We start from the raw sequence: 20,405 nt of genomic DNA, 5'->3' as shown, positions 1-20,405 counted from the left end.
GCAGCCGGTACTTGGCTGGAAATCGATTCTTCAAAAGGTAGAGGCTGGAAGGGAAACCTCATAAAGATGTTCACAGAGTCGACAATGTTTTTTTCCAACCTTCTGTATCGATTCTGTTTGCCCCCATTCTATCCCTCTCTCGCTCTCCTTTCCTGTATTGTCATGGTAGTGTGTAGTGTTTCTCATTTTATGAAGAAGTAGCGGTATACTAAAGGGCCACTAGTACTGCTTCGTGGAAATTGCGCTGAAATGAAGAAGAGACCGGACCATACTCTGAAGAATAAAGCAACACTCTGTACGTATAGACCGAACAAGACCGGCGAACCCCTTACTTCAAAATAATTAAATTCATCGGAGCATACAATCCAGTCCGTCCTTTTTCCACTCTTTGCACATGATCTCTCCTCGTGTAAGTCGTTACGTGGTAAGAGATTCTCTTATATTTGATGCAGTGTGCAAGAAGCCTTTTCTCTGGGTCCTGCTAGAGTAACACTCAACGCAAGCACGTTGTTTTTTCATTGGCCGCCCTGCAGATCGTTCGTCTTTCCTTTGGCCAGATTACGGTAATTCGCAGCAGTGCCAGTCTAATACATTCCGTTCGTCTTTTGTGGGCAAGTAGTCTGGTGTCCTGCTTCGGTATCACACCTACTGGCACTCGACCCCCACTCCGCTCATCGTCACTAAATCAGCCACTGTACTCACGATTTCAAAGGGCTAGTTGTACAGTAAGGCACACTGTCTGATCAGGCTAGAATAAAGTAGCCTAAATTAGGCAATACAACCTGCGCTTCTCCTCCTCTGGCAGAAAAATGCAGGTGCTTGTAACGATGTGAGAACTCGAATTGTACAGCCAGCGGCTGTGTGAGCATTTACGGAGTCGTAAGCATTCAATGAGCCGAAAGTACTAGTTGCTAAAGCAAGTGCTGGCATTCGAAATAATGCCGGACTTCAACGAAGTAGTTGCTGACTACATTATGGAAAATAAATTTAAAATAAAGTACAATATTTTTTTAACGGAATTGTATCACTTGAGGTTGTACGTAACACGTGTATCAAGTATATTTGGTCAAAGAAATCTCTACGTTTCTTATCTACTTCATATGCCCCTCACATATAACAGCCTCGTTTGAGTTTTAGTCGCAAGTGGCAACTGACAAGTGTACGCTTCTCCATGCCTGTTCCTGTCTGTTGAATATAGGTTTACAAAATGTGAAACATACATTCGTGTATCATAAATGTTGGATATGATGTATGCGCAAGACAAAAGGCGTCCAAACTGCTATAACAGTTGCAATAATGATAATATCTTACTTGTTCTCGCTGTTCTAATAACATCACAATCAGTCTCTTAACGATCGTGAAGTAGTACGGATTTAGTATTGCACCCAAATCGGGTTTAAAATAAAAGTTAGCATGGTAGTGGTTTGTGAGGCTGGACACAGTTGGTGACCCCACGCGTTGTGGGGGGGATGGCTGCGTTTGCTAGCTGCAGCAACGGCCTCTGTGTCGCTTATCTCAAGCAGCAACAGCGAACACGTATTCCTGCTCATTTCGCGTGTCCTTCTGAAAAACAAGGAACCTGCTAACAGGCTTCAGGCAGACTTGCAGAGGAGATAAAGAGCGAATGAAGGCGCAGGGCGCGGAAAAGCACTAGTAACCAATGTGTCTATGCATTAGACAGCTTCTTCAACAAGTACAATGCGCATGCAGTAAATAAACGTACAACTAAGATAGGGGCATCACGAGACCAAAGGAGATATCCGAACACAGTACGGATGAAAGGAATAGTTAGAACATAGCTAATCTGATAATAAGGTGCTGCTTAGTCTTTATGAGCGCGATTCACATAAATACGTCGAGATATGGTCTTTACCACAAATATTAGTAAATTATTAGGTACACAGCGCATCACATTAGCAACCGATGTAAATACTCTGTTCATCTACGGTCGTGTAAGCTAGACGGAGGTACAACATGGTATTGCACAGACGATACACATACACATGTAACCGCCATGTCCATGACTAAGGCCTTGAATGCCTCCTTGAAGCCGGGAACCGCGAAAAGAAGCCAACCGAGTCTAAGGACGCCTTTCCCTTCCATATGCTAACGCCTTTAACTAAGCGAACAAGAAACGAAGTGCTATCCGGCTATCATGAGGCCACCATATCTGCACTTAATAGCCTGTTGCTGCTCTTTATAAGAGCGTGTATATGTTATTCATACTGCTGTTTCTGGCATAACCGTGGCTGTTCTACATCTTTTACTCGGCGTGTCTGTCTTCGGTGCCGCGCCCAGCGTCAACCAGTCCTTCTCCTTTATATGAAGATAGCTAGCGGATTGTCGGTCGGATCGCTTTGTACGTTGTGCTCAAGAATATAGGGGAAACACGACGGGCCATTCTTTAAGGGCTAAAGCAGAAGAATCACGTCGACCTACCGAGCGGCCTAGTACCCGTCCGTGAACGATCCAACCAACCGTTGTTCTTCTCGTTTGCGCATTCACCTCTTCTTTCTTTCCTTCGATGTTGTCGTCATCGGTGTCGTTGACGACTTCATGCCATTTTGCCTGCTTCTTCGCATGACTTGCGCGCGCCGCCGCCACAGTGAGCCCCTATTCCGGCCGCCGCTCTCTGATAAGCAAACTTAAGCAGAGGCAGAAACTGCTGGCAAGAGTCTCGCTACGTGCTAAGCTGAGAGCTAACAAGGGGCGAAGAGTCGGGAAAGAACTGAAGGTAGAAGCTTCCCACTCGGGCCTCTTTCTCTGTTCCTCTTGCATAGTTCTTTTCTCTTATACAAGGAGCTGCCGTTGCCTATAGCTCCAACTAGAAGAAGGAAGGCGGTGAATAGGCTGTATCGAGGGCGTAGGGCTAGGGTTGTATTTCGTTCCACCACGCCTTCAAGGGCCGCCTGTTCCATATATTTCACTACCAGAAGCATCTTCAACAGCAAGCCCGACTGTACCGTTTCACAGAAACCGTAGTGATGCCAGCAGTACGGAACGAACCGGAGGCGTAGAACCCATACGGGAGTAAAAAAGTTGGATGTAGCAGAATGAGCAAGGTCCCTTGGATGAGAATGAACGAGAAGGGAGCCCTGCTCCAAATTTGATGATCTGTCTGCACGTCGCCGCCGTTTGCTACCGCCTGCTGTTGTTTCCGCTACCGTACACCTCCGAGCGGCGCTGGTAGCAGCAGTAGTGGAGACAGACGCCGCAGAAGCGCCGATGGTACAGCTTAGTTGTTAGAACGAGCGCGCCACAGCTGCTTTCACACTCGTTCGGTCTTAACAGAGGACGCGCGGCAATGGTGTGCCAGTAGTGACGGCTATGTGGGTTGGCTATGAGTGGTATAGGTACTCCATATAGCCATTACTGGATGGCAGTTCTTGCAAGAAAAGTGCACAGGGATCTAACGTGGTAGCGACGGCAAAAGCGGTGACGGCAACAGCCGAAAAAAGATCATATCAGAGGAGCGGGGGTATTGGAAAACAGGCCCCGCGTATGCGTGCATGGTTTGGAGGATGCGTGCGGCCTGTTGTCTGATGGGGTGATAAGGTGCAACGAATATGCGGAGCGGCTAAATTTTCCCAGTCGTTCAGATATAGGTATGCAACCTTTTATGTACAACTATAGTAACAACAACTCTGTTATTGGGCAGTAACTTGTTCATTTTGCAGTTTGATAGCAGATTTTCAAACTGAAATAATCGCCGTTCCTTACCGTGGCTTTCTTCATATTGGGACCAACTACAGTAATTTGATTGAATCAAGCGCTTATAGCATAGGCAGGAATGTTTTCCTCACTGCCCCTAGTCCTACAGAAAATCAAATTGTTTTGTTGGTAATAATATACATTCATATCCGAAATATGTTCGTATTTTGTCCATTGCTATGTATATTTTTTTCCCATATGGATTCCTATCGAATATTATGTATAGATGCCTCAGAATGCTAGTGGTCGATACCTAAGAGCTTCATTACAACTATTCCATTATTCCAAACGATTTCCTATTACCATTGTCGGTAACTTAGTAAAACTTAGTAAAAGAGTTATTATTATTATTCTTGTATGCCAATGTTCCTCCTGTAATTTTATTATACGTATTTATTGACCGTCCGATTCTACTGGTTCTGCTTTTCATTGCTGTTGCTTGGAAACCATTTTCCAAAGGCCGGATTGCGAGACACTACACAGATAGAATGTACGCATAGATTTATCGTCTGGCAGTAGCGGTTGCTTATAACGGCTTGGGACTTGTTCATAGGAATAAGGACGAAAGATGGCCTGCTCAAGGTCACATATCAGTGAACGTGGGTGGCAAGATCGCGCACTCAACCACATCGTTTTAAAAAGGAGAAAGCATATCATAGCGCGTGGATACAAATGCATACGTGATGTGTATGTATAAGGAAGACCTTCTCGCATTATCGTCCATATACGTTATGCAAATGATCTATAGTAGTTACATATGGTTTGTACGCGAATATATTCCCGAGAAGTTACCCCCAGAAACCTTGCTTTTTTTCACACGTAAACAGTGGTACGAATGTATATATACGCCCTATAAATACTTCCTCCAATATGTTCCATCAGTTTATTATGAATAAAGTCATATTAATATGCGATTTTGCTCGTTTGCACTACAGGAAGCTTATTCATCGCATTGCTCTTTACGGTTCTTCGGCCCAGTTGATCCAAGAGCAAAAAACTCGACATCTCACACGTCAAGTCTCCTATGCTCATTACTTTTCCTGCGTCTGTTAAAAGAAGTTACCAATTCACCCAAGGCATGTCCAGGTAGCAGTCAGAGAGTCACCGTTATTTCTTCACCACGTTATATACTAGGTACTGCAATGCCTTAATTTTCTAAACAGTGTACTGTAATACGCCCACGCCTCGCACATCTGAAAACTATCAACGCCTATCAAAACGTCTATTCTTTGACATCAATGCATGGATGTTGTATGTAGAACACGACACGCATGTTAACCGCGTCCACTCAGCCCATCGCTCAAACGGGTTCAAAAGCTGATCAAGATACGTTCCACATAGTGCATCGTGTGTAACTTTGAATCTTAAAACCTTTTTCTGTTGATCGTGCTTCGTGATAGAACTGCCATATAAGTTCCGCTGTTACAAGCATTTACATGTATACCATTTGCTATTATTAATGGCTTGCGAACTTATGCTGATCCGCTGAAATTCCATCCTGCCGTAGGTACAATGATGCCTTAGGACACAAGGGACAAAATCCGAGTTTATTAGGGATTTCACCTTTGCAGAGGTGAACTCGATCGTTCGTTCCTGGTCCATTTGCAAATATTCAAAGAGGATGGGCACTCGGGCGGCTTTCTTCGGACGAACTCCCTTCAAGGCGAGTCGGGTTCTTAGCTTACGCTGAGGAACTTCGGATATTGTGTTTAGGCCTCAATGCCAACAAATATAGGGTTCAGTACCCTTTAACAAAGTATTTGACACTCTGAACACTGAATAAGGCAAGCAACACCGTTGGGGCGATATAGATTGGTCTTTGACGGAGTCCAGGCAATGTCAGCAAGTCTTCAATGTCGTGTTTATTGTAGGCCTTTTCGGTCTTTGATTGGTTTGCCTGACGTCGGGAACCTCTCTTTTCGTAAAGCCACTTCCCCGCCAAAGAGGAAGGATATTAAACGATTAAAGGACGTCCAATACTCACCTTATTACTGCTTATATCCACTTCTTTTATGCAGGAGTATGCTACCTATCAGACGATTTTTGCAGTTCGAATAATGGCACATAGATAGAAGTTGCAGATGGTGTTTGAGGCAGATTATTGCATCGAAAATTACCAAAACTAAATATGGTCTTCGCAGGGCATGTCTCAAGGTAATAGATAGATACAATGTTTACTATCATCCGCTTGGACGCTCCTAGCACGCTGAGTTACTAGCTAGTGAAGCAAGCCATGCCCTTGATTCTAACACACGTGCGTCACCCATATCCATCGTCACGCCATAGAAGTAACCATAGTAAATTTTACATCCAGAACTGGTAAGAACGCCTGGCGCTGATTTTTACTGCTAAGCTAAAATATCAATTCGTCGCACACGGTAATACTTTGCAGATTGGCGCTGACCACCGCTAACATCCTATATAGCTTGTCTATATCCCTTGTGTTTTGTCCAGGCACAGTGTTTTAAAGTATTTCTTATTTGATTCAAATGTTCAACTTTTGCAACAAATACAGAGAGATTAGGCCTTCTGCCACTACGCATAGATTTTTGGCTGATACTAAAATAGTGAAAGAATAACTTTTTGACCTGCAATCCGCATGAGCATACACAGAGCATAAGCATGTGAAGTAACTGAACACGCAAAGAAAATTAAGCTTTGCGACTGGGGCAGACCAACCTCGGTGACAACGGTTATTTTCATCTTTTAACTTAACAGAAACGGTAGCTTTCATTTATTGTATATATAAAAGAGATGGAACGACGATAACGGCGTGCGAGAAGACAGCGAACGGAGGTGATAAGCTCCGATCAAGTAGGCCTAACGCTTTTGTCCAAACGCTTGTATTTTTTCTGTTCTTTTCTGTTGGGTTACTCTTTAACGAATAACTCCCTTCTCTCGACTTCCGAAAGAATCTCGGTCTACCGTTATTGTTTAGTCTTGGCCGGCGAGATCGGAGCCAGCCGAATCGCCGACAAAATAACAATCTTGGGGCTCATTGCCCACTTTTCTTTGACGATGAGAGAATAGTAGGACTCAAAGTTGGTAGGCAGCCTGGACGAGTTAGCTTATCATCGAACGATGGATGCAAGCCGTTGTCTGAGCTAAAAAGAAGGTGGTGCCTTTGGCCGGAGAATAGTGCTCACTAAGCAAGAATTACTCATCGCTTAGAGGCGTCGATTTGCTATCGTAGCTGCAGGGTGGGTGATGGCTGTGTCGAATCGGCTTTTTGTGTCCCTTCCTAACCGCTCGGTGAACTACCCGGCACTCGCTCCCGTTAGCAAGGAAAGATCTGCTACTATTGCGGGACCCTTTATGGCTACAACCATGACTATTACTATTCCCGTCATTACCACGACTACTTCCCTAACCACCCACTGTAGTTCCGGTCTCTATCGTTGTTGGACTTGATCTTTGTGTCTTTATGACAGTACAGGATAGCACAACGTAGCACAACCACAGCCACGTCGGCGCTTCTTCTCTCGCCTTTCGTTCCTATTAGCCTTCGCAAGTAGGGAACAGGCGAATAGGGCATTCCGTCCGATCGGCTGGCTGATTGTCAGATCACTGGTTAGTAAGATGTAACATGAAAGTAGCGGCCTCGTTGTCCGCCACAAAAGAGCTACAAAGCTTTTATATTGTGCGTGTCGCCTCTATTCGCCTGTTTAACTGTCTATGTGCTTCAGCAGCTCCTTGCAGGCCAGCCAGCTAGCTTCCGATTCCGGACCTTCGCTCCAACAAGCTTTAGTTGTACTTTTACGAAGCGTGAGAGCCCCAGATCTCGCTAGTGGTATCCAGCAATCGCAAGTCTGCTACTCTGCAGTCAACACCACTACCGCTGTGTTGTTATTGCTGCATTGGCCCCGAACGGCATGTCACTTTCGGAAAAGGTTTTCCCGCGCAGTGGCTTGCTTCTGTCTGCCATATCTGAGGATGACAGGCGGCGCGGAGGTCATGATTGCAGAAGGGAACACAGAGAAGACAGCGTGACTACTGAGGTTTCACTCACTGGTTTTCGCCAGGATAAAAGCGAAAAAGAAACAGAGTAAAGCAAGAAAATGAAGAGAGCGACGCCGTCTAATCCATACCAACCCATGCGACCTCTTGCCGAGAAGACTCAGCGACTAGGAGAACTATATGCTGACCGCACTAATGGAAACGCCAATATTTCGAGCAGTTGTCGTCGAAATGGCAGCAAGATTAGCGGTGAAGTAGCAAAAGTATGGTAGAACAGCCTTTGTCGCCAATCTTTATCGCCACGCTACCCGCTTCAGTGGCAGCGGCGACTGCTCTTATTGGCTGCGAAGCCGAGAATGGAAGCCATTTCTTGGAAGCTCGGACATCATCTTGACTGTACTAAACATTGTCATCTGCATTGTCGACTGAGGTCAACCATGGACATCCTTGTTTGCTAGATACCACTGCCGCTGACAATGTCAAGTTAAGAAGACTACCGGTTACGGCTTTGGCTTGTAGGCCTAGAGCTTCATAGTTCGCCAACCCTTTCTTGGAGAGGAATCCGGTTGTTCAAAGGCTGTTATTACTAGAAGAAACAAGTTCCTGACTAGGCAAAGTGGCGCTGAACTGAGCGAGCCATTGCCACTATAGGGCAATACAGAGTTCTTCCTTCTACTGCTGCCCCTGTTTCTTATGCTGATTTCGGTAACAAGAACAATAGCTCTGTGATTCGCCGGTGAACTTAATGTTCTTGTCCCTAGTGGTCAGCCATTTCTTACAGCCGCCTTTCGTCGATCGCTGGTGGGGCAGCAGCGCCTTCTTGTGTTGGGCCGTTTCTTCTTCGCGTTATCTAATGAATGGCCAGCTTCCGCTTCACTAGGCCCCCTAGCCTGTTAGCTGCCCGTTGAACGCTACCTGATCCGCCAAGTTGCTGCAACTCGGTCAGCTTATTACTGTGAAAGCAGCCAGCCTACACAAGTCGAAAACGCCGCGTCAGGTTATTAAAAGATATGACGCACAATACTATAGGTCATTTTGGTTCCGAACACTTGGCATCGATACAAAATGTGACGCAGCAGAAGATACTTTTTTTTACGATTACTTCGATTACTCGCATAAAGAATAACCAATAACCGAATATAATTTCAATACAGTAAATATCTTTATAATATCGATGAGGGCGTTTTGCATACAGACGAGTGTATATTACCTTTGCTACTATAATTGATAACGACGATTGCGTAGTGGGAGCAGTGACTCAAGCTGAAACACACTTACAGCAGCAGAAGCAGACGCAGGACGGCCAACACAATGTTATGAAACTATCAGAGAGCGGAACGGCGAACGCTTAGAAAAAGTCCGAATCTGGACGCAGTCGTGTCTACATTGCAACTCAGCTGCTTCGTATTCCAGGAGCCAGCCAGTGTTTCTTTTTATCTTCCGTCGCTCCTGGAAGCCCTAAAAAAAGACAGATAGAAGAACCGCGACCACAGCGGAACAGCGCAGGGCTGTAATGACTGTGTTCACCCAGCTTGAAGTTTCGTTCTTTAAATATGGTTCAACGAAGGACATAAGTGCTGATCCATAACCCGTCGTTCGAAGTCTTTTTTAGGGTAACTGGAAGAGCTCAGTTCTGGCTGGTGAGCCGCTACTGGATGCAGGCATTCTCGCGCATCTGTCCCAGTTTAGACTGCGCATACGCCTTTCGCGACAAAATTCGACCAGGGACAAAAACGGACCGATGAACATGACGAGACCGGAAGCCGGGTGAGGGTCGCAACGAAGTTTGGGGCAGAAAGAGGGCCGAAGAGAAGTCTGCTATCAGACTTCTCGAAAGAAGGTGAAAACAAAAGTTTTCGCAACTCGAGATGACTCGGCAGATCCAACCGAGTCAGCCAAGCAGGTGCTCTAAGCCAAAGTCAAGCCGCTGTCGCTGCTACTCCTGCTGTCACCATTGTCGCTCGCCAGAAAAAGTGTGCCACCATTACCGTGACCCCGTGGCACGGCCATTGTACGTACGGCGCGGTATATCTACACTTCTACATACACACATGGCGTACCATACAGTACGATGCACTGGCTTGCTTTGAAAGGAGAATGGTTTTCACTGGAGCCATTGTCTTTCTCCTTATGTCGACTGGCAATAACAGCGGTCGTGATGACTCGGTCTAGGAATTGCAACTATGGACTGGAACGGTAGCAGTAGCAGCAACAGGGACGCATTGAAGGAAAAGGAGTTGTTCGGTCAGCAGATAATGGCCTCGGGGCTGCTTCTGATATAGTTGCTGAAGGAGAGCAACGGCGTATGATGAGACAAGTATATTATAACGAAAAAGACTATCATAGACGTCCATTCTGTAGGTGCTTACATTTTCTCACAGTGTTCCGATACGGTAACGACGAACTAAAGCTAATATTGACATTAATGGACAAGAAGCGAACGAAGACAGAAAGAAAAGGGAGTCGACGCCAAAGAGAACGGCCGATACTGACAACGAGGGATTACGACTGAAAAACGACCGTTATAGGTTTAGGAGCTAAGAAGTACGAGTAGCTTACTCTGCCTAATAAGGCAGTTCGACCGTAAGCAAATGAAAGGCTACACGTAGACTCGAAGTGTAAGATATGTTTATTTAAAGATTATATAAGTGTTGACATTTTCTAGCAAAGAGACTATACCCACGCAATATGGCTGTGCGCTTGATACTAATGGCATAGTCACGCATATTTTTCGGGTTGTATTTATTTCTGATAGAACCATACAGAGACGGAAGCCGTTTTTGTCGGAAGTTTTGGTCCGTACACTCACAACATGATTATTTCTTCAGTGAACTTCTAGATTATTTCGGGAAACTATAATCATACTTAAGGTCACGACAAGGGCAGAATTAGAAAAGGTGCTCGTACGCGCCCAGCGCTATTTTAATTTTCTATTCGGCTCCTACTCATTATTTCGTTCGATCGCACTACCCTTGAACTGAAGGACACTTCAGTTTAACACGAATTCATTCAATCACGAGACAAATAAGAACCCATTACTTTTCTCTAATTACATGTGTATGTACACTGAAGGTGTGCCCCGCTGGTTTTGAACAAAATCGCTGTTGCTAGCAGTCGTGGGTTTTTGTTTCTCTCGAACTTAATGCCGTTCCCGCACCACGCCCATGTCAGCCATATATTTCCATACCGACCAACCTACACAGCTACCGAGTAAACACAGGAATGCGGCGATAGCTAGCATTGGGGCTGATTGCGATAATGTGACAAATGCCTGTCTAGGCGAACAAAGATCCTCGACGAATGCAGCAGGAATCGCAAAGTAGAAAGAAAGGCATTGTCGCGGTCCCCCGCTTAGCCTCAACCACAACCCACAGCACGACCACGATGCGCGTCATTCGGAATCACGATCGAACAAGAACACTCGCGGCTGTGCTTCGTTTAAACATGTCCGGCGTTGTCAGGGGACAAGGGACAGAAAAAGGAAACACGTAGCAGGCGGATGATCAGGCGAACAAACGGGTATGAACTTGCTGGGGCTATTCAAGCAAGCCACCAATGTCGAGATAGGACTTGTTTGTATCTTTATCCTAAAGGAACTAGGAACTAGAGAACTGTAACAACGTGTACGGTGCCAGCTTCCACTGCTGGGATCATCGTCTCGACTCGTGTTCGTTGTATACGAGAGCCCAACGGTAGGACAATCGCAAACGCGTCAACTCGTTAAAACCTTTTCGTTTGTTTCCCTAAACGCGTGCACCCTAATCTCGGCACCCTTTTTGTAGAAGAAAAAAGCAATAACGGCAATAGCGCAGACATCTCTAGGTCCACCTCTTTGTTTGTCCATTTCGCGGTTCGTTTAGCAGCTTAACCCAAAACCTATCTCGACTCGATGCCTTGTCTTCCTGAGTTCTGAAAATGGTGAATGGGAAAGCAAATGCCTTATTAAATGGACAATCGAGCATTTTTTACATTCACACGCAGATTTACAAAGAGGATACAGTACACTTGTGCTATTTTCTTTCAAACCATTTGAAGGTGGGTTGCGGGGTATGGGAGGGCAGCTTATTAGTTTTTTTGTGCTTAAATTAGGTTCCATAGATGGAAACTATTCTATCCATTCAGGTCGATCAATTGCGTGTTTAAATATGTGCAGATGTGGTATGACCTATGAAAGACTACAGCGCAACGCGCAGCTGTCGGATTCTCTACCATCATCACTATAAAAATAGCAAAGGAACTCTTAATTTTTCATAACCGAGTTAGTATGACTTTACGAATTAGCAAGAACGTCAATGCATCGTATAGTAAGCTTTTAAATATCATAAAGGACCGATATGTTGCATTGCGTTTTTATTAAACAACGCTTGATTTAAGTTTATTTGGTATTCGTCCTTCGTAGACTCAATTGAAACAATGATGTAATGATTTATTTTTACACTAAACCAAAACAGGAGCGAATAGGCCTGACATTATGGATAGCGTAAATGATAGCGCACCTCATATACCAATGCTAGCATTTTTTTTTTTACAGAGATTCGCCTAATATGGCGCAATCCTTATGGGGGCTATAGGTCATTTCGGTATTTGTTTCGTCCTTAGCAGTATGCTCTTGATTGTTCATTGGATTTTTTTCAATGTAATATTAATGCATTGTTCTAGTCCTATATCTTTTTCCTCACTCACTATACTGTTCATGCTATGGCCAACTGTATAGCCGTTACTTATCGTAATCGATGTTTGCAAAAGCACACGGGTGTTTCTTTGTCCTTCACAGTCTTGTGGAGTTTCTGAGAAAGGCGAACGTTCTTCGATTCTATCAGTAATAGTGGCGGGAGTTAGCACATATAAGCGCAAGTACTAGAAACAACGACAGTTATTTCTAGCAACCGAGATAACACGTTAAGCACGTATAATACTAGTCAATTACCATGCAGAGCACAAGATATGAACAAACGTAGAAGTCAGCTTCGTACTGTATCTACGGAAGCGAGGTACGGCGAGCTGTACCCGCGGTACAGTTGTGTATCAGTGTATCTTGTTATGTACTACATATAACTATGTCTAGCTAACGGGATCAATAGGGGAAGCTGTTTGCACTAGCGAAAACACTCAACGCACACTACTGTGTTATACTCGCATGGTAAACGACAATATTAAGGTGTGCGCATGACTGTTTAGATGGATCCCTTTGCAAAAGCTGAATCTGTTGAGCAAAAATAGTATTTTCGAAAAAAATTTTTATACACATGTACGGTAAGAAACCAACCGTCAAGAGCTTTCTGCAAAACGTCATGAAAAAGAGGATCCGCTGTATGTTGCCATATGCGTTTCTGGAGGTGTCCTTACCAAATAAGAAGCGGTTGACCTGTTCATCGATTTTTGTCTCTTGCGCTTCCTACAAGAACAGCAACGGCAATCACCATCAACGGACTCATCTCTAACTATACATTATGCCATTCGTGTGTCTGCGGTAAACAAAGCTATACGACAGAAAATGTCCGGCCAAACTGCAGTTCACGAGGTTCAATAGAAAGTCGCATCTAGAATGTGATCTATATTATTGAGCTTCCTCAGACCTTAGAATTTTTATTACAATTTGGCGAAGTCGTCACTGAGAAACGATTGCACCTAAACGTCTATTTATAATATATTGTTATCGTTATATATACATGCGAAGGCCTATGCGAATTGGCAAAAGCACGGGCAGTTGCCATGCAAGAAAGCAGGTTCTTCGAATTTATTACTGTCTAGACGACCTATAGGGCACTCGAGCCTTCGTGTGTTTCTCCGCGCCCTGTTCTTTATTCACTTTCAGAAACACGTTTTACTTCTCGCTGCCTTAGCGCAAAGCTTTGTTGTCTGGCACCAGGGGCGCTGCCAACACCTTCCCTCGGACTCAGACATTGCTACCAGGTAGCACAGCATGCAAACTATGACATACAGCTTCTGACGATACAACGAATATGCCTTCGTCTTGTGATGTTCCATGGCCATTTTACCCTGTTTAGTTGACACACAATCCAGCTTTTAACGACTCAAAAAAGCAAAAGTAAGGGGTATGGTACAGTGTTTTATTTGTAGACAAATAGATCGATAAGTTAAACGAAGGAGAGTTGACTAACGCCGGCTGGCTGATCAGCGTCGTGCTAGCTCATTAGTCTTTCTATGCTACAGCCGATATTGTCCCGCCTCCCCCTTGATAGGCAGGCGTTTAGACATTCGATAAACAAATATCAAACACAGTCCTATTATTGGCCTAATCGAGCTTTGTATATTATTTGTTTGTTTGTTTTGATAACTGTCTTGTGTTTCAGTAAGTCCATAAGTAACTAAGGGTGAACTCATCTAACGATGAGTCTCATACTTAGGCACTTACATTTGATGCTCGTTAATAGCACACACAACATGCTTTATAAACAAAGAATGTTTAGTACCTCATAGGCATATTTGCATCGTTATAGTAAGCAATATAAACTGGATTGAACGGCAATTTTCCAAAAGCATCTGCATAAACCTCGGTACTCTGACGTTATTGACTTCATGATGGCCTATAACGTTTACGCATTCGTTGATGTCCGTAAGAAAAACGAAATCTGTCCATCGTTTCAAGATGGGTAGATTCGCAGGAAAACGCCAGAAACCTTTGGCGTTTGGCTCATTTGATTTAATCATAGTAGCTATGCTGTTATCAAAGATGACAATGGCTTTTCCGATAACGTCCTTGCGTGAGTGTAAAAAAAGTAAGTTTCTATGTTCCGATGAACTCCTATGACACGCGCACCGGTGAAAAAGTGTTTACCGCATCAATCTCCTTGCGGCAGATGTTATTCAATAAGCCCGATTCAGGTTAAAGGAGCAACAATGTCCGAAAACATCACGGGTTCTTACAAGAATAACGAGGTGAGCAAAAAATGGTATGGTTCAATCGTATGATTCGATTCGACCTAACGGATATTTTATACCAGTTTATAACTAACGGCGAGGCCTTTTTCTGCAAACAGATAGACATAAGCACAAACCAACTTATCGGCGAACATACACACCTATCTATATATCCACGTGCATATCATACGCCACGTGTCCGATTGGGTAAGAATTAATAGGTGGGCCAAGCTGCCCCTGTCAAGAACCGCGCGGTGGACCTAATATCGGCCGCTTCCTGAGAGTAGACGAACGGAACATTTTACTTCTCTTTATATCAACCTGTGACAGTAATGACCTCTACGTGACTGAGTGTAGGTAAAGGCTGTCAACCAACCGACCAGACGTGGGCTTCTGCAATAACTACCGCTCCACTCGGCTGATTTTCGGAATTCGACCTCTTCGTAATATAATCTCTTTTGCTCATCCACGTGCGTTCGTCACCCTTATAAGTAAAAAGCTTTTAGGGATTGATCTTGAAGTCGTGCGCTGTTAGCGGCGCTTATCGTATCCATGGCGTCATCATCATGATGAAAGGACATCAGATTTCATAAGAACAGTTAGTTGTACGAACCTGGCTGCGTGGTCCGTCTGCTACTGGCTAGATGAGATGGAACACGCGCTATAATATTCAACTACGCATATGGATGCAAGGAAGAGCGATAGTTCTCTTGGATTTCATCTCGTCGACAACACCAGTGGAGCGGTGGGGGTACCCTTGGCCTTCCATTCCCTTGATGAGAACAAACACAATGTTATAAACTATAATGTTACAGCGTTGTTCGGTGGGTGACAGCAGCCTTTCATCTGCGGTACACGGAAAGCATGCCTAGCCATCTAATATTTTCTATTGTAACTATTATATTGTGAATAAGGGATCGTATTGTGCTACTGTTGTGATTCTGTCTTCATCTGCATCGTATATAGGTGCATTCTCATTCAAATTTCAAATCTAATTCTTAAGCTTCCCCACAGTGAAATTTGTATATGTACATAGGACTTGTTGAAATGCTTTCATATGCGTTTCTGAATGAAAAAAATGAATTTCCCGGTAGTGAGTAAAATGATTCAGGAAGTACCACAACTAATTATATAGAGCATGTGCTCAAACCTATATCATAGTCGACACTGCTCGGGTCTATTTATGGTCATTAGTTCAATTCAGTAAAATAGAACGAAACTTTGAACGCCCCCGTCAACGCTCCTTACGATGTTTTAGGCTTAATAGCTCCGACGGTCAACGCGTCATTAATAAGGTACGGTTGATTCGGCCAGTACAATTCAAAACGCTAGAAATATACTGCAGTCCTAAGTTCGCTTGCCTTTCTTCAGAGCTCCGATTCTAGTGAAATTGTTCCGTGCATCTCAAATGCCTGGAGCCGTCAAATTTCCGTTGCATTCCGGTGCGTCAGTGCTTGTTACAGACGTTATTTGAATTTGCAAAAGTATCTGTTTGCTTGGAATGAAGTGACATTTTCGTGACGGATAGGTCGGAAACGATAAAACGGAAGAATCGAGGCTAAATTACAAAACTGAAAAAGCGGTTCGACCTAAACCAGCTTTAGCTAGTTATAAATCGTATTCCATAATCACCAATCGATCGTTAACAATAACCCAGTTCGCAGTGAAGAGTTGAACTTACGTGGAAGGCTGTCAGCCGGCTGACAAAAAGTAGCCTTGTTCAAACTTAACCCTTTAAAGAACTACTTTGGTAGCTTATATGCGATACGTCCATTATTCTGATTGATACAAGCGGTGATTATCAGACACCACAAACTTGGGTCTGCGGGTCAAGGTTGAAGTACGATTTTATTGTCCGGCAAGGGCACTTGATCTGTGCAGTCAGATAGGTTATTAGTAGGGCATATGAGCCTAGAACAAGTCCGGTCGTTTACTTCCGTGTCAACCAAATATACATCTCAGCCCTTGAACCTTGCCACAGTGAACCCAACTATCAGAAAAGTATTATAGGAAAAAGATTGTATGACGCGCGTATCCAGTTATCAGCGTCATCATCGCATCCGAATATAAAGATTGCATTGTAATTTTGTTTAGACGCCCACTTGTTAAATAAATTTTTGCTTCGTTTGCGGTACCTGATTTTATATATATTTATATGTAGAATCAGGTACGCAATTGTGTAGACGGCCAGCTCGGACTGTTAACTGTTTCATTTCTATGCATAAACTGCGTATTATGCTGTACGATTGGATCAATTCAGGTACACTCTTTGGGCTAGCGTTGGAGGCTATTCCCCATTCTCGATTACGAGACACAAAATGAATAGCAGTAATTAGTACGAGTGGATCTCAGCGGGGACAGTATCTCGATCGGCAGGATAATACGGACGAACTAAGCATATTTATGCCCTAGATAGCCAACGCTATGTATAAACGTAGACATGTGGTATAATTCACCGATTGTTTCTCCGACGGCCGTAGTTCATCTTATACCTTAGCTAATAAATGCCTGTCCGATAGCTAAGCTACGTGGAAGGTCGCTTGGTCCGGTCGGTAAACGGGATCGGTAGCCTATTAGCTATCCACCATCTGGACTAACCGGCTCAATTATAAATAGTTCCGTAATAATAACAGAAGAAAAAAGCTAGCCCATTTATAATGGTAACTGCTACTGCTATCGTGACCACCGTTTGGGGACCAAACGAGCATATGCCTCGGGTGTACGCGAACGCCACAGAGGTTTTAACGTAATACCTTAAAGCAATTCGGATATAGGCTACAAGCGAGCTAGGTTTATCTTGCCAAAGAAGACCTGACCCGCGTCGCATTCTATCTGGTAGATGAACGAATGAGTTTTTTTTATAGTGGCGTAATAAAACGGTGGTTTTTACAATTTAGACAGGGTGCCGTGAGACGACTCAACCAGTGACAACCGCGACAACGGTGTGGCGGAGTGTAGAACCGTTTTGAATGGCCGCTAAACAAATTTTCTAATTAGAAATCAGCTAATCATCCTAGCAGAAGGGAGACGTCAAGTAGCTATGTGTAGAAATCACGTGCAGTCGTCACAGACCTGAATCACTATGCGAAATGGTAATTTACATAAAATATTAAGTTGCAATACTTCTTCAGCTAAACTTGATTTCAAGAACGGACGTGCGTTATAAGCTTAATAAAAAGAGACTGCTTCTTCGACCGGCAGAGGGGTAACGAATTTTTCAGAGTGGTGCAATGGGTGTCGTTTCAAATTCGATACTCGAAACCTTCTACGCTATCATTCAGCAGTCCGCTTCAAACAAACCATACAAAGACAAATGTCGTTCGAGTTACAATAACACATCGTTGCCGTTATTCTGTCTTCTGTGCATCGCTTCTCTCCCTATGCTCTTCGAAGCGTGAGTTGAGCTAACATTGTTGGTTCTTCCATGGTCGTCCAAATCATACAACTTCGTAGCAATCTCAGCTGCAACGGAAAGCGTAAGTTTAATGTACAGACTGTTCCATTTTCCACGTACGCACCTCGTTATTTATGTGTCATCCGTGTGTCAGTGGCGTAGACTTAGTGGCATAAGTCACTTTTGTCCGAGGAGTCTCGTGTCCTCCTTTCGGCAACAGCCATGGACAGCTGCTTGCTATTTCTGCAGGTTTTCATCGTCTGCTGTTGGACAATAGTAGAAGCTACGAGGATGGAGCTCATGGTTGGAAGCGGGTCGGGGGTGAAGGAGAAGCCATTGGCGCCAAACTTTTAAACTGCTCACAGCTGGAGTAGTCAGAGTAACGGCAGCAATAGGATGTCCTTTCCCAATGCCATTTCCGGTTTGATCTGGATTGAGGCGGAGTGGCGGACCAGTAGGAAGGAGGGGTAGATGCTACGCTCGTTGTTTGTGCAGCAGTAGTAGCAAGTAAGAAGGGTAAAAATTTGAAAATACAAGTTCGACGCTTCAGAAAATGGGAAAACTGAACGACGCAAGGGCTTGCTGAGGATAGCCGCGGGGCCGTAAGTGCCGAGCCATTGGCAATTCAAAACAACGACAAATCGGTAGAGGGCAAGCATTGTTGTGAGATCGAGCCAGCTGTCCGATCCGACCCTTTTTTTTTCTCCTTAAATGATGATCTTTATATCATACCGTATTCTTATTGTTTAGTTTGACGATTGGGCTTGTTTTTTATGGGCGTCAGGACCTGTGCAGCTATGAAATTTTCAACCGATTCCTTGCAAATTCTCGAATGTCAGACCAAGACTAATTGAACCTTTCAGGACACATCTTTGTGGAAACATTAGCTATACGTATTTAGTAATAAGGAAAATATGAATAAGGTAATTTTGACCTTACTAAGGATGACGGCAGAGGGCACTCAGTGGCCTGCATATTTTGGCAATCACCGAATAGCTCTGTCTAAATATGCACACATACATATGCAAGTGAAAGTCCGGATGACGTTAGCACATCATAGGGATGCGCTCCTGCTGTTTCCCAAATTCATTATTTAGAAGCATACACATCTTTTTCGTTCTTGCCTACCTTGTTTGGTCGTTTGCGTCGACCTTTACGAACGTTTGCAGCTATACGATGCACCGCAGGATACACTCTAATGGAATTACTGGTTCTGGTGTGAATACTCTCCACTTCACTCAGCCTGATGCATCTTTGCTGCACATAGATAGAGATGGCCGCGCCATCAGCTTATGACGGAAGAGCGATTCCTGTGATCAACGATTCCGTGATGTCCCGCCGCACTCGCCATCGACAGCATCGGAAAAAAAATAACCAAGAGGTAGCCTCGTGTTCCGACGCCTCTGAGAGACATGTCCTTGCGACAGAGAGAATCTGTCACAAAGGAAGGTTTAGTAAAGATAGCACAGTTTGCAATAAACGTCGCCAGCTTATATTTTGCATTAACGCACACTCGAACCTTGTGTGGGTATGTTATGTCCAATTGAAGATGGAAAGTCTTCTCGCTGCATCCCACCTATGTAGATCTGTTTCGACATGTGTCTCTCAATGATTCGTTCGATATAGTTCTAGAAAGGGCGCGCTCTTGTAATATTGCTGGCAGTTAGAAAAAAAATTTCAGATTCTACCGGTCTCTGATATATGGACGGAAATATATGGGTGACAGGTGTGTTACTCCTTACTTTTTATTACATTGATACTCGATGTATTGGGCGTTACGGTATCGAATGGTTCGCATGGCCCGACTAATCGATGGGCCTTGTCCGTAGTCAGGGTGGACACTGAGCTCGTTCTATTCATTTGACTGCTATATCTATAATGTGAGTATAAAAAAAATTTGAACGAAGTGCTCAGTAGCGTTTGAATAATAGCCAATTCGAAAAAAACCTTCTAACTGATTGATAAAAGATAGCCGTAATGGTATATTGGTGCTGGTCAAGGATTTTCTCCGGAATGATAATGTTGTTTAAAAAAAAAAATGTTATTAACCCTTTGCACAAACTGTCGTTAGTGCTTAGCTTGTCTGGAACACTATACGAACTGATATCCACAGTCATCATATCAATTCCGTTTTGAATTTATTCCTTATTTCAATATTTATTTAATTTCAAATTATTCAAAAATCCTAATTTGATTGATTCAATAAGGCGATCGATCATGAAATGTCGGTTTCGCAACGTTGTCAGAACGAAAGAGGATTGCATTGCACTGTTCTTAAGTTCTTCAGTGTTCAAGGTTCTTAAGTGAACCATGGCCCTTAGAAATCCTATGGGCTAAAAACAAATTTGGGTTGTTGATCATGATTTTGCAGGCATTATGGGTGAAAATTTAACTAGCTAGCTACATATTCCCTCTAAGGTAATCGCTTCTCCGTATCCGCAAAGCATTACAGTCTACTGTA

The 20,405-nt window shown here is 43.9% G+C and overlaps 1 protein-coding gene across 1 annotated transcript in view; it reads left to right on the top strand.

Annotated features, from left to right (window-relative positions):
• Positions 1–4,619: 4,619 nt before the first annotated feature.
• LOC111266496 (zwei Ig domain protein zig-8) overlaps positions 4,620–20,405 on the top strand; it is a 50,403-nt gene continuing 34,617 nt past the window's right edge. Inside the window, exon 1 of the mRNA XM_022844027.2 lies at positions 4,620–4,797. Within this exon, the coding sequence (XP_022699762.1) occupies positions 4,620–4,797 (178 nt within the window). The remainder of the gene's footprint in view (positions 4,798–20,405) is intronic.

This window comes from Varroa jacobsoni, unplaced genomic scaffold (genome assembly GCF_002532875.2).
Source record: "Varroa jacobsoni isolate VJ856 unplaced genomic scaffold, vjacob_1.0 scaffold_1091, whole genome shotgun sequence".
Classification (NCBI taxonomy): domain Eukaryota; kingdom Metazoa; phylum Arthropoda; class Arachnida; order Mesostigmata; family Varroidae; genus Varroa; species Varroa jacobsoni.
This window is presented reverse-complemented; position numbering and strand designations above follow the sequence as displayed.